The sequence below is a fragment of the Aythya marila genome (genome assembly GCF_965140915.1).
Source record: "Aythya marila genome assembly, chromosome: 1".
NCBI classification, from domain to species: domain Eukaryota; kingdom Metazoa; phylum Chordata; class Aves; order Anseriformes; family Anatidae; genus Aythya; species Aythya marila.
Window position 1 is genome coordinate 31,530,104 of NC_139042.1, and position 14,598 is coordinate 31,544,701.

Here is a 14,598-nt window from a genome sequence, read left to right on the forward strand (position 1 = left end):
ACTTTTTTTTTCTTCAATAGCTTGCATATATTACCACTTTTCAGAGCGGAGACCATCATTAGTAAGATATCACTCTTTAGTATAGTTATATTGGAAATATTAGCTCCTTCTTGCTACAGTGTTCTTTTTTCTTCTGAAGTCCACAGAACTCAGGGAGAGAATTCAATCCCTATAAGCAGACTGATCTTTCTTTTGCCTTACATTTTTTCAATTTGAATGTTTAGATAATTTTGAGGATGATCCGTTTGTCTTTGAAGAAGTTACAAATTTTCTTGTGTTTTCATTTTTTAAAAATTGTTTATGAAGTCTTGTATTTTTATATAAATGACTGAAGCTCTCTCTCAATAAGCACTTATCTAATTGCTTGATTCTCAAAGGGAAATGTTTTGCTTAGGACCAAGAAACCCTCAGTCGATGGTGAGAAAGTTTATTCATTAGAAATACAGTGCAGTTCTGGTAAAGGAGTCATCAAATTTAGGGTAAATTCTCCTGCTAGGAAAAGCTTCTTATATCCAAGTTTAAAGATGTTTAAAGATGTTTTAGATGTTTAAAGTAAAGGATTTTTCAGTTTCTTCCCAACTAAAATTTTTCACGTGATGATATTTGATTTCAGTGAGTTCAGGTCCTTTCATTCAACTGAAACAAATGTTGTACTTGTCCCTTAGTATAATGTAAAATAGTGCTCTGTTCCAAATTGGAAACGCTTTTGAAAAAGTAAAAAGTGAAACAGTGCATTCATCTACCTGGAGTTCTTTAAAGTCTTTGAGCCGGTACCAATATGACATCCTTTTCTCTAAACTGGTGAGATACGGATTTGAAGGGTGGACAAGAATAGGCTGAATGGCTGCAGTCAGAGATGCAGTCAACAGCTCAATGCCCAGGTGGAGGCCAGTGATGAGTGGTATCCCTCAGGGGGCTGTCTTAGGACCGGTGCTTTTTAGTATCTTTATCACATGGGTGACAGGCAGACAATGTTAAGCAGACAATGACAGGAAAAGGGGGAATGGTTTTAAATGAAAAGATGGGAGATTTAGATTAGATATTAGGAGGAAAGTCTTCACTCAGGGAATGGTGAGGCACTGAAACAGGTTGTCCAGAGAAGTTGTGGATGCCCCATCCCTGAAATTGCTTAAGGCCAAGTTCAATAAGACTCTGGGCAACCTAATGTCGTGGGTGGTATCCCCATCATGGTAGAGGGGTTGGAACTAGATGATCTTTAAGGTCCCTTCCAACCCAAGACATTCTAATAATTTGGTAAATATCTGCACGAAACATAACTACATTTCTTTTTTTTTTTTTTTTTTTCCAAACCGTATTTCAGCTATAACTATCTGTGAGATTCCACAAATCACCTTCATTGTCCCATCTTTTCATTTACCTAAAAATGGTATTTATATCTAATTCACCCTTTGATGTCACGCAGCTAATACTGTCATATGAAATTGGTTAATGTTATCTTACAGGAGGTGGCAAGAATCAGTCTCCTTGTATATGCATTTACATTTCTTGTCTCCTTATAATGGAAATACTCAGAGCTGGTAAACAGCATCCAGAGAAAAAGCTTACCAAGTAGCATATGCAAGGGAGGCATCAATTGACAGCTATAGGGAGCTTTGATCACAGATGAGAGGGTAGGGGATTATTGAAAAAAAAAAAAAAAAAAGTAAGATATTAAAGAAAAAATGTCTATCTTTGTCACGGGAGAAAGACTGGAGAACAGTGTTTGATAGAACAGCAGAAGCCAGATCAAGCAACACCTTACACTTCATCTGTTTCTAATCAAAGTGAGGAACCAACATACACGTAGCTTTTGCATTTATAAAATATGTGCCAATAAGGCTGCAATGGTGCCTTGTTATTGTAACTGTAGAATACTATTCTGAGTAAGAAAAGTAATGAAATAAAAGAATGCTGTCAAATGAGTGTAATGCACATTTCTGGAAGATACCTAGGTAACTTCCAAACAACCTTTTTATTAAATAAATATATTTTGTGTAGACCCATGAAGACATATGCATAGACCATAATGAGAAACAGAAATAAAATATGCAAAAATCAGACACGGACAAATGAATCAAATTAAGTTTAGGAGTTTGAACACTGGATCAGCTCAACGACACAATGAGAGCACAATGAGAGGTAATGTTTCAGTTGGAGAGTTTCCATAATAACATTATGCCTAGATTGCCTTGATAAATTACACTAGTCCTAGTATTGCATCAGCAACATAAACCTTTTCCTCTAATTCCTCTTCCCAAACTATTTTAAAAATTAAACAATTTTCTCTATCAATTCCTCACTCAACCTCAAATGGGGGATTAGTAATAGCCATCTGGAGGAAAAAAAAAAAAAAAAAGAAGAAGAAAAACGCCAGTAGGTATTTTTCCCATGTCTTGAACAAAATCAATTAATGAATATTTTTCCCTTTTAAAACTTCATAAAATAGATCATATAAGCCTAATCTATAACTATTTTATTAAATGAGGAGGTGCTCTTGACTCTCTGGACAGACAAGAGACCTTGCAGAGGGATCTAGACAGACTGGAACATTGTACAATCATCAATGGCATCGTTTGGCAAAGTAGGAAGATGATCTTGGAGGTCTTTTCCAACCCTAATGATTCTATGATTGGAAAATGTGAGATTCTGCACCAGGGACAGACTAATGCTGGACACAGGCACAGACTGGGAGATGTGTGGCTGGAAAGTAGTTGTGCAGAAAGGGAGCTGGGGCTGCTGGTCGCCAGTTGGCTTAACATAAGCCAGCAGTGTGCCCTGGCAAACCAGGAGAGCAAAACTGGTCAAAAGAGGTGATTATCCCACAGTAATTAGCATTGGCACAACCTCCCCTTCAATATTGTGTGCAGTTCTGGGCTACACAATGTAAAAAGAGTGTTAGGTTCCTTGAATGTCCAAAGGAGGGCAACAATAAGCAATTGTTAATAGGGCTGGAAGGCATTAGCTGCGAGGAGAGGCCGAGGACACCTGAGGTGTCTACTCTGGAGAACAAGAGGTTAGGAGGCAACCTTATTGCTCCCTAACAACTTCCTGAGGAGGGGAGGTGGAGAGGGAGTTGACCATCTCTTCTCTCCAGTAACGAATGATAGAACATGTGGGAACAGCACAAAGCTGCACCGGGGAGGTTCAGACTGGACATTAGGAAACATTTCTTTACCGTGAGGGTGGTCAGACACTGGAACAGGCTTCCTAGAAAGGCAGTTAATGTCCCATGCCTGCCAGTGTTCAAGAACAATTTGGATAATGCCCTTATTAACATGCTTTAAATCTCAGTTAGCCCTGAAGTGGTCAGGCAGTTGGACTTTGTGATCTTTGTAGGTCCCTTCCAATTAACCTATTCTATTCTATTTCTAGAACTTAAGTGGTTATTAGCCTTTAGGCCACATATTAATGCTTGTTACTGTAGAATGGACTTGTACCATTTTCACATGCAGGTTCACATCCAAACCTGCCCCAGTATGTTTCACACCTGAACTCAGACAAACTGGTATATTCCTACTGATATCCATTTTTAATTACAACATTCAAATCAACCATAAGGTACCAATACATCTGTTTCCAAATCCAAAGAAAATATATCTGTTCCTACTGAGTAATCTTGTTACTGTAAAACTGGACCAGCATAGAAAACCTGACATCTTTCTTCTCTTCACAATTTCAGATAAATGAATTTTCTAATTATGTATCCAGCTACAGCTATTCTTAAGCAGTCTTCGTCATTTTAAGGACAGAAACACTAGCCAAAGGAGATGAAGCAAAGTCCGTAAGTACCATCAGAGGTCTCTTGAACACTTATCAGTTAAAGGTTATAAAATAATTCCTGCTAGGTATTAGAACAAGGGTGAGATTTACTTGACCAAATTAGATCTGTAGAATAGCCGTCACTCCCAGTTCTATTTAAATTCTGAAGATGGTCCATAATAGAACTCCAGAAGTTTTCTTACATGCTAAACTTCCAAAAGATGATTTATCTTTTTCTAAGATAAGCCTCCAAGACAGCTGGGGGTGAATCAGCCTCAACAGATATATTTATTTTTCTCCACTGACTATTGAAAAGAGCAGCCCAGGCTGCTCTTTTAGATATGTCAAGTGAGGGAAGATGGACACCAACCTAGGACAAGAATTTGTAACTTATTCTGCTTCCAGCCACAAATGCAGTGTACTATCTTCCATCTGGCCTTACAGAGCTGCTTATAACACATCTTAAATTCCGTGTTAGTATGCTAGATCAAAGAATGGATCACATCAAGTATGAGGGAATAAAATAACATTTTGTCACCTTACCAAAGGAACTCTTCCTACTAGCAGGGATTCAGTTTCATTATGTAAGGCCTTCACATTGACGGCTATCTCCATGGCAGTGTTTCTGGTAAGGCTCTGGGGAATAAGAAGCATAAAAATTGTTTGATGGGATGCTAGTTGGTCTGAGAATAAGCACTTTGGGCTTACAGCATATACTGTGTATTCTTCTAGGATAAAGACATCAATTTAGCTCTACATGGCAAACTTCTTCAGCACTGAGATCACAAAAAAGAAAAATATACTATTTATTTACTGTCTTTTCCCCAACTTTATTTAATATGACCTTATACAATCACAAAGGTCCAGTGACAAGACACCTGTGAGAAGAATCCATGACTTTTATGGATGGCAAAGGCCAACAGAGAAGCTGTGGGCCTCTTTTAACAGATCATTGACACAAATCATTCACCTTTATCTTAGCAGAAGTAAACTGCTAGTCATACTTTAAGGAGCACAGGTTAACTAACATATTTACCACAGATAAGCTTAGGTCAGTTAAAATTACATAAATAGACTGCCTAATTAATAATCTTTGGGTCCAACCCCTGCAAACACACAGATTGCCTAGTGCAAAGAGAGACTTAGTTGCCTTTCTCCCCTTTCTGTATTCTCTGCATAACGTTTGGATAAACAATTAAGTGTGAAAATTTCTATGAAAACATTCATAAGAATTGACTTGTGTGTAGTAATATCATTTGTTGAGCCTTCATCATGCCTGTACTCCGTGTCTGGAGATATGCCTACACTGTTGTCTGCTGATGTCAGCTTAATTTGGCTATTGTTTTTGCTACTTGCTGACACGAGCTTGATTTACTTGTGCTCAGAACTACAAGAGCACACCATCTTGCTTGACTAATATACATGCTGCCGCATCACTTCAGGATGAATGCCCCTGGCTGTGGATTTCCACTGCAGATGGAGTGAATTCTTGACTTCTTGCAAAAGACAACAGACATACTTTCACCATGCCCCTCATTCAATCTTCCTTTTGGTTACTCCCACACCACAACAAAACTCAGATGTTCCACATATTCAGTCATTAACGTCCCTTTCCAACACCCAGTAATCACAAAAGGGAACATCAACTGGGGAGGACAATGATGAATGCAGAAACTACATCTGTTGTCTCAGATATCACATTGATCTGTGATCAGGAGGGGACTTTTCTCCCTCTTCTGTAGGAAGACAGTTTTTCTAACTCATATTCCCAGTATTAATATGAAATTTCAGAATCTTTGAGCAGTATCTCTCCCAAATTTATCAGCTATGGGGTGTTTCCTTAAGCATGTGAAAAGCTAAGACTTCCTGCAGACCAGCACCTTCAGAACTGGAAGTAACTTTCCCTTTATTTTCACCTTAGGAAAAAGTGACAAAAAAGGGGAGTCAATACAGCTCTGTTCACCTGTTAAGCAATTTCATTTTAAACTTGAATATGTGTATGTATATCTAAGAGTCTTGTTCATAAAAACTTTAAGAATTATCACCCAACTTGTTGCAATATGGGAGCAGGGAGAGCACGGATCCTGTGTCACAACGTTTTATGCCCACAGATATTATAATGTATTTACTTATACATAAATGTCTGTTCTTCCTTTACCTCAGGAAACCTTGGGTTGGCTTTATTTAATGCATGTGAACATGCATTAACAGCATGAGCAAGCTCTTGCTCCAAGAGGCCATGTATTTTTGCTGCTTCACAGATTCTACAAAAATAGGAAGAAGAGAAAAATATTTCTTACCTCCTATAAAGAGTAATTTTTAAGAGTACACAATATTATCATGTGAGAAAATATAAAAAGTTCACAAAACATGTAAGAAATGTAGTCTTTTATAACGAAAGTTCTAATATAAGCATCACTTCAAGCAACACAGAACCTCATATAAATGATATCTATAATACAGAAGATTTATTCTGCTATGAAATAGAGATGCATTTATCTGTCTTAGAACACAAATGCTATGCAAGACTCGGACCAAAAAAATGTGGGGCTATTAACTCAAATAAACCAGAAAGGAAAACTCTCACATATTAAGATAACTCATCTGAAATTATCTTAAAAAATATTAAATATATTCCACAAAACATATAACAAAAAGCTTAAGAACTCCTTTAGACATGACATTAAAATTGGCTGCAATCATTACAGATTATTTGAAGTTCAACATAATTACAACCTCAGGAATATCTGTTTAACAGCAAAGAAGTTTTTAAACTGTCTTGGCTAAATTTCCTTTGAGGTAAACTATAATCTAAATCATCTTTCTATGTCTACTTAAGTCACCAGAACAATACAAAAACTATTGAAGAACTACAAATATGTAGTTCTTTGATTCCTTTTTTATATTATCAGTGCTACTAAACAGGGACTCCAAGAATTACTTTTGATTACTTTTCTCCTATCAAGACAGGCTGAGAGAGCTGGGGATGTTCAGCCTGAAGAAGAAAGGGCTCTGGGGAGAACGCACAGTGGTCTTTCAGTACTTCAAGGCGGCTTGTAAAAAAAGATGGAGAGCATATTTTTACTCAGGCAGATAATGATAGGACAAGGGGGAATAGCTTTAAACTACAAGAGGGGAGATTTAGGTTAGATGTTAGGAGGAAATTCTTCACTCACAGGTTGCCCAGAGAACCTGTGGATGCCCCATCCCTGGAGGTGTTCAAGGCCAGGCTGGATAGGACTTTGGGCAACCTGGTCTGGTGGGAGGTGTTCCTGCCCATGGCAGGAGGGTGGAATTAGATGGTATTTAAGGTCCCTTCCAACCTAAGCCATTCTATGATTCTGTGAAAATATACACTACTAAATCTATGTATGCACTTGCATGAATAATTCAGTCTTGGTGTATAGGTTACCAATCCAAACTTACTAATTCTATTGTACCTGGTAATAAGTTCTTCTGCAGCTTGTGAACAGAGCTGTATCTGAGTGACTTCTTCTTCTGTAGCCAACTCAGCCTGTTGAGGGTACAAGGGAGATCGAATGACAGGTTTGCAGGAATCATACTTCTGTTTGTCTTCCCAAGACTTCAGGGTGTTTTCAAAGGCCTGATCAAAATGAATTATACAGTCAGTTCACAGTACTTGTGGTATTTTTGTCGATATACGTAAAAGCTTATGGAATGACACACAATTTAGTATAAGTAGTATTAGCTCTCTAAATAATGAAGTGACATTTATTTGTTTAAAACTTAGTATAGAGAATAATCTGATTCTATATAAAATAAAGATAATTATCCAGTTCTGAAAGATATCTCTCTCCCTGTTATTCTCATCAAATGTCTTCCAAAATTGTAAGAATATGAAGGCAAGAATAATGTAAGCATATTTTATGAGGACAGTAGGATCCAAATCTCAAAGTAATAGAAATATCAAATCTAAACAAATGGCAGAAAAAAAGTTAACAAACTTAATAAAATACAATTCCCATGCTATTAATTCCACACTAGATTCAACATCCAGCTAGTGGACAGAGAACTGAGGCACAATAAAGCACAGTAATCCTAGAAAAGCATGAACTCTGTAGTGGTTTTGTGACTAGAGTCTGCTTGTGTCTCTTCTTTCTGAGACTGTGTCATGTGGAAGATGGAGAATTAGTCAGACACAGAGATGAGAGAAATCTGCAGAAATTATGCTGAAAAATAGACATTATAGAACTTCACTATTTCAGCAAATTGTTAACATTTCCAGTATATGACTGTGTATACATTTAGTGACTCAAAAATAAAAATTAAAAAAAAATAAATTTGAGCATTCTTCCTCTTAGAATATATTAAATAAGAACATGGGAATAGCACTAATGTAACTGAAAAAAACTAGTAAAGAGCTGTGTCACTTGTACAAAAGAACACTTCTCTATCCAGCTCATTACAGAAATTAGATAACTGCAAGTAATTATTTAAGTAATATAAATAGTTATAAAACATTTTTGTAAGCACTATTTTTTCCTATTATAACTAAATCGAATTACTACAGAAAACAATTTTAGCAAAGGTATCTTATAACACGCTTTCTTCAACATACTCTGTCTCGTGTTAGCATTTGAGCTCTGTTTTTATGTACAATTTTAATAACTCCCGGGGGCTGGATCCATGCCTCTCCATCGACTTGCACTGGAACCCCTTCATCACCAAGTATGGTGATCTTTACTGACCGACACTGGAAAAGAACAAACATGTTATTTTACAGAGCAATAAATATTAATCAAACTGACGGACCACCTGAAATATGTTGATTACTAGGAGCTGTGGCTTCCCTCCAGATTTGCCTCAAGGGTGAAGCGCTTTTATACTTCATCCATCATTTAAGACAATTTGTTACCCGTTAACATTAAAACAATGTCAGTGCTTTATTAATGTATAGGGCAATGGTCATCTAGAGTACCACCACTCTCCAGCATCCCAAACTGATGCCAACTATGTCATGTGCTTTCCATCAAGAAACAGACCTGAGCTATCCGGTGGTGCTGCAGTTTGATAACTCTTGAAACTGCCATCTGCATGCTGCCAAATACTGCCACAACTTCCAAGATTTTATCATCAAAAGATGGGGCCCCAAATATCTGAAAGAAAAATAAAATATTCAATTTTCCATGGTACATTTGGTGCTTAGAGTGCATGACCAATGAAGCACAAATTCAGCCTTCTTTTCTGTAGGTTCACTTACAGATTCAATTTCAACATTTAAATGCATCTAAATGCTTTAGAATAACTACATTGTCCCTATAAATATTATAGGAATGAGATACCACAGACAGCAGGCAAATGCTATGTTAAAACAGCAATGACAACAGCATTTCAAACATCTGAATGACAAGGCATATCCTTATATATACAAAAGATGGCATGTTCCTGTATGCAGCCTATGAAATGCTTTTCAGTGCAAAATGAAAGGCCAGTTTAAATCTCCACTCGGTTAAGGTACTTAATATCTAAGAGGTTCTTGAAGTTAAGAGGAACAATGGTGCTTTTTTCTCAGAAGTGCTTATGTTCCTATAATTCTCTGGAAACCAGCATCTGATCCACTCTCAGCTTTGATAAATGATGCTTTAATACCGAGGAGAATCTTGTTTGAAGTGTACATAATTATCTGCCATAAACATTATTTAAAAAAAAAAAAAAAAGTCTAACAAATGTTCTTATCCAGCCAAGACTTTGAATTCCCATGAGCTAAAAAACCGTACCACACTGAGTGTGTGCCATTGCCACCTGGTGTGCTGGAGGAGAACTCAGCCATGTTGGGGGGAAGTCTTAGGCTGGAGTTCAGTTGGTTCAAGGGACCTAGAAGACACCTTAAGCCCTATGGTCACTTGAAGCTTGATCATTTCATAGTGATATGGAATAGGGAGCAGCAAGGGAGAGAAGTCAGCAGGAGGTATCACTCCAGGAAGATTATAATGGGTAAATAATGGGTAAATTTCTCTGACTCAAACAACCTGACTTGGTGAAGTAAGCTACATTGTACAACAAAGAACAGATGAGAAAATCCTGGAAAAAAAAAACAAAAGGCACAACTGCCCCTTGAGAGTGGAGGTGCCTCCTTCCTGGAGGTGGAGAATAAGAAGGTGAAGATCCAGAACCACACAGTCCAGCTAGTGGCTGTGATGATGGCTTAGTGAGGAAGAGGATGGGAAATGGGGAGGAACTTTGGTCCTTGCTGCCCATCACAAGCCAATGGGAGACTTCTCCCCAGTGCAGTGAGTGTGGCTTTGACCTGAAGACTGAGGAATTCATGTCAGGGAAAGGGCTGCACAGCACAGTTGCCAGTTTGCCCTCAGTTGCTGTAGTTTGCCACAGTTGTGGCACTTGCCCTGTGAGCATCCCAGGATTGCATAGGTGAGTCTTGAATAAATCAGTGTCAAAGAGTGAAAATGCAATTTTACTAGGCCTAGTGTGTTCTGAACCAAAAGTTTTTTCATTTACCATGGGTAAGTGAACCGCTTGAAAAGATCAGAAGCAGAGTTTCTGGTTTTCCAAGGTAAAAAGGTATGGACAGTCCCTGATCCAGCTTTAATAACTGACATCTACAGGGCTATCTCAGCACGGGTTAAGAAAAGTAGTTCCAAGACTTCATTTATTTTGGGCTTCCAATTTAGAAAAGGAAGAGACAAACCACAGCCTAATCTACTGTGTCTCTCCACAAGTAAAACATATCTGCAGCGAAAAACAACCATATATATAATTGTTTGTTTTTTTTCCAAATGAAGCCAAACAAATCTCTACATATCAATGCTCAGAAAACAATTCCCTCCTTTGCTGTTGCACCTCACCACAGGTCATGTTTCCAACTTGTCTTTTGGATACCAAAACAACACGCTTAAAGAAGCCCTGCTCAACTCAGTGTACAGCTGCCCTCTTTGGCTCACCAGTAACGTTTCAGAAATACTCACAGCCATCAAGACAACATCTTTCTTTAGTCCAGATAAGCAGAACTGACAGCATTTCAGACCACCATCTCTGACCATCGGTCACTCAAGATTGCAGTAAAGCAGTGGCTTATGCTCCTAACTTTGTCCAGAGCAAACATGTACTTTGCTGACAGTTCTGATCACCAGATGACTAAAAATATCAATAAAACTGCTCCAAGACATATACATTTGCTGTATGCCAGTATGACAGCTAAGACAGATCTTCTCTCTCAGTCAGGCAGCCCAGGGAGAAAAATAAACTCCCAAACAGGAGCTGAGCAGACGTTAGAGATGCTTTCGAGCTATGAATGTGAACATGGAGAACATCAAAATATTAGATATCTGCAGCCAAATATAAACTTAACTGCCATTCTCCATTGTATACCAAAAAAAAAAAAAAAAAAAAGAGAGAGAAAGAAAAAGAAAAAGGATATTGAAACATTGAAATACTTGTTCTGACTTTAAAATATGTATAAAAACTGAGCATACTAAGTCACAAGAAAGCAAAAGCAGTTTGGCGAAAAAAGTCCTGGACTGTTGAGATTAAAACCACAATCTAATTGGCAAGTATGGTTTTAGGTGAGTCAGACCTCACAGTAAATCAGGATATTCAGAACTGGGATAGTCTGCAAGCAATTACAATGGTTGTACTGTGCATGAAGTAGAGAACATGAAACAGTCTTAATGCTGCTGCAAGACATTCAGGCACCTGTGTAGTGCAACATTTCTTGGAAGATATGAGGAGGAAGGTAAAAATAGATATCATTACAAAATTTTTAAGAAGCTCGTTCATTGAAAATAATGTCTAAAAACCAGATTACTATCCCCACTAAATTACCAGTCACTAAATTTTCGCAGTGACCATCCCTTAATCCAAAGCTGAACAGGAGGAAAACGCAAGTACAAACTATGTGAGTAATTGTCTTTGTCCATCTTCCTTATTATTAGAATATAACAGTGGAATCTATGCTTTGAGAAACTTTGTTGTACAACTTCTGCAAATAATATGTAGAGAAACTAGTAGTGTCTTTAAAATTATTTTCTAAAAATATTATTTCATAGAGTCGCTTTTTTATTTTTTAATCATTAAGCCGTGAAAATTTTGCTGGAATGTAAAGGACATGACAGAAGACAATAGACAATGCATAACCATGGTATATATTTTCCATTAAAAAAAAAAAAACAACAATCAAATACAAGACAATACAGTTTAAACTCAAGCAGCCTCCCTGAATAAGAGTTGTTATCCAGACTGTACCATTAAAATTAAACAAGAACAGCAGTTCATGGGATTTATTGTAGGTTTTGCCCAGAAGGTTATTTCTCTTCAGTGTTACTCACATCATCTTCCTTGGTTCCACCCCAGAAATTAGTCCCACCAGCATAACTGGGAATGTTTAGCACAGCTATGCCCTGCAGACTTGGAAGGGGGATGTACTGTCCGTCACACTGTAATGGATAAAAGCTCATTCAGTATATAAATAATGTGATAAAAGTAGTCAGCCGTTTTAATACATGAAGCCTCAATGGAGCTGGCAGGGGAGGACAGAGCCATTAATAGGTTGACAGAAGCCTATTCCACCCACACTGCAAAGCAGTTCTAATACAAACTTTTCCTCCCTAATCTCAGCACCAATTTTTGCAGCGATGACAAAACAGAAGTATCTACAGCAGAGGTGTTCCGTGACTCTTCCAGGAAGCATTTTCACATCCCTACCTGTGAAATATCTCATGCACTTAAACCATGCTCTCCCTATCACGGATTAGAAATCTTTTAGCAATGAAAAAAGCTATTTTTTTTTAAATCCTCGGTGTACACATTAAGCCAGCAATGTTCATTGACGTTACAAAAAGCTTGGGTTGGAAGGGACCTTAAGGATCATCTAACCTCCTGCCATGGGCAGGGACACCTCCCACCAGCCCAGGTTGCCCAAAGCCCCATCCAGCCTGGCCTTGAACACCTCCAGGGATGGGGCAGCCACAGCTTCTCTGGGCAGCCTGTGCCAGGGCCTCACAACCCTCTGGGTGAAGAATTTCCTCCTAGCATCGAATCTAAATCTCCCATTATTTAGTTTAAAGCCATTCCCCCTTGTCCTGTCACTACACTTCCTGACAAAGAGTCAGCTTTCCTGTAGGCTCCCTTTAGGTACTAGAAAGCTGCTGTAAGGTCTCCCCAGAGCCTTCTCTTTCCCAGGCTGAACAACCCCTATTCCCTCAGCCTGTCTTTGTAGAAGAGGTGCTCCATCCCTCTGATCATCCTCATGGCCTTCCTCTGGACTCCCTCAAATAGGTCCATGAGGAAATCTTCAGCAATTGTATCAGGAGGAGAAAGAGATGCAAAGTATTTCCAGAATATGCTTAGCACTTGCTTTTTATGATTTAATCTCAGCAACAAGACACAATTTAACATTTTAATCAAAATATGACAGTATCCAACATGTGCTCTGATATTAATAAATGCTACATAGCCATTTGCATTATAGTGGAGGTCTGCCTCCAATTCCTGAAATTGATAATTTTAATTTTTCAGTGCTGAGCTCCTCATCACAAGTTTTAGCATAAGGCTGGTATTATGCAAGGCAACATTAAATATGAAATTTCTACTTGTTGGTTTACTTCCAGAAATATTCAAAAATAATTATGGAAGGGTCAGATATGAATGCCTTATTGAATCTTACTTGAATCATATTCAGATATCCTTAAATTAGAATTCTATCTGCAGCATACATAATGTTCTTTCCTGTCATTATATTCACTAACTACTGTATAATTCCATGATAATTATTCAATCCTTTGATAACAGCAATCTGCCTCTACCATAGAAATTCCTCCTAAAGCTCAGTGAAGAGAAAGAGTTCCAGTAAATTAAAATTACTCTTTTAACTTATAAAGTATCTTTGTATACATATCCTGAGCTTCCATATTAAATACATAAAATGAGAAGAAAAAAAAAGAAGAGAAACCATTTAGGTTCTCATTCAAACTCCAGCCTAGATATTCTTCAGATGAGCACAGATGTAGCCATCAAACAGTCATTTCCCTGCATTTGGTAACCATTTATATAATCTCCTTTAAGTTCCTAGTATTGTGAAGAAGACTTAGATTTGCTACTAGAGCTTAAAAAAAAATATATCTTTACGTTCAGATAATTACCATTGATTGCATTTGTTGTTGCATTTGTTGTTGCTGTGGTAATACTTTGGTTTCTCTGTGTGACTTTCTTGAACACCTATTTGAGAAAGTCTCTGTAGGTGTAGCTAAGCTTCTTGTGATGTACACTCAGAATCTCTCCTCTTGTCAGGATTTTTTTCGTAAAACCGACCATCTGTGTGCTCTCTCTATATGTGTAATCAAGCTGTCAGATTGTTTAAGGAGAACCTGGAGGATTAAGACTCCTTATCCCTTTCCTTCTGTTTAGTGTATATACATTTCTGTTATTATCCTTAAAACCTGGTCTCCCAATTTAATGTAATAGACATTAAGAAGAATATCTTTTATATATTTTGTATACAAGAATTTTTTTAATAAAACAGAAAAAACAGCAATTACAAAAAATGGGAAACCTGATATTTTGGGATATTTAAATACTGATATTTTCTCCAAGAAATCACTTGGGGAATCACCTCTTACATAACACATTCTTAGACAGTGCATATGAGGACAGGATTTTATCAGCTTAGGCTGACACAAGAACTCTGAAAGGTTTCAATAGGAACACTGAATTCTTCACTACATAATGCAGAAGCAAAAAACGTCATTCTACCCATGAATAAAATTACCTCAAGTTGAACTTTTTGTTCTAAGTTCTTGTAAGTTCTCTGCAGCAGCTCTTTTGTGCCAAGAACTCCATACCACATCATGTTTTTTGTCCGACTTC

The 14,598-nt window shown here is 37.6% G+C and overlaps 1 protein-coding gene across 4 annotated transcripts in view; it reads right to left on the reverse strand.

Annotated features, from left to right (window-relative positions):
- DGKH (diacylglycerol kinase eta) overlaps positions 1-14,598 on the reverse strand; it is a 173,731-nt gene that overhangs the window by 20,124 nt on the left and 139,009 nt on the right. For all 4 annotated transcript variants that reach the window (XM_082754715.1, XM_082754714.1, XM_082754717.1 and 1 more), the window contains 7 exons: positions 14,501-14,597; positions 12,063-12,170; positions 8,763-8,876; positions 8,339-8,473; positions 7,200-7,363; positions 5,918-6,023; positions 4,303-4,395 (listed from right to left, as the gene is read on the reverse strand). In XM_082754715.1, coding sequence (XP_082610841.1) covers positions 4,303-4,395; positions 5,918-6,023; positions 7,200-7,363; positions 8,339-8,473; positions 8,763-8,876; positions 12,063-12,170; positions 14,501-14,597 — 817 coding nt within the window. The remainder of the gene's footprint in view (positions 1-4,302; positions 4,396-5,917; positions 6,024-7,199; positions 7,364-8,338; positions 8,474-8,762; positions 8,877-12,062; positions 12,171-14,500; position 14,598) is intronic.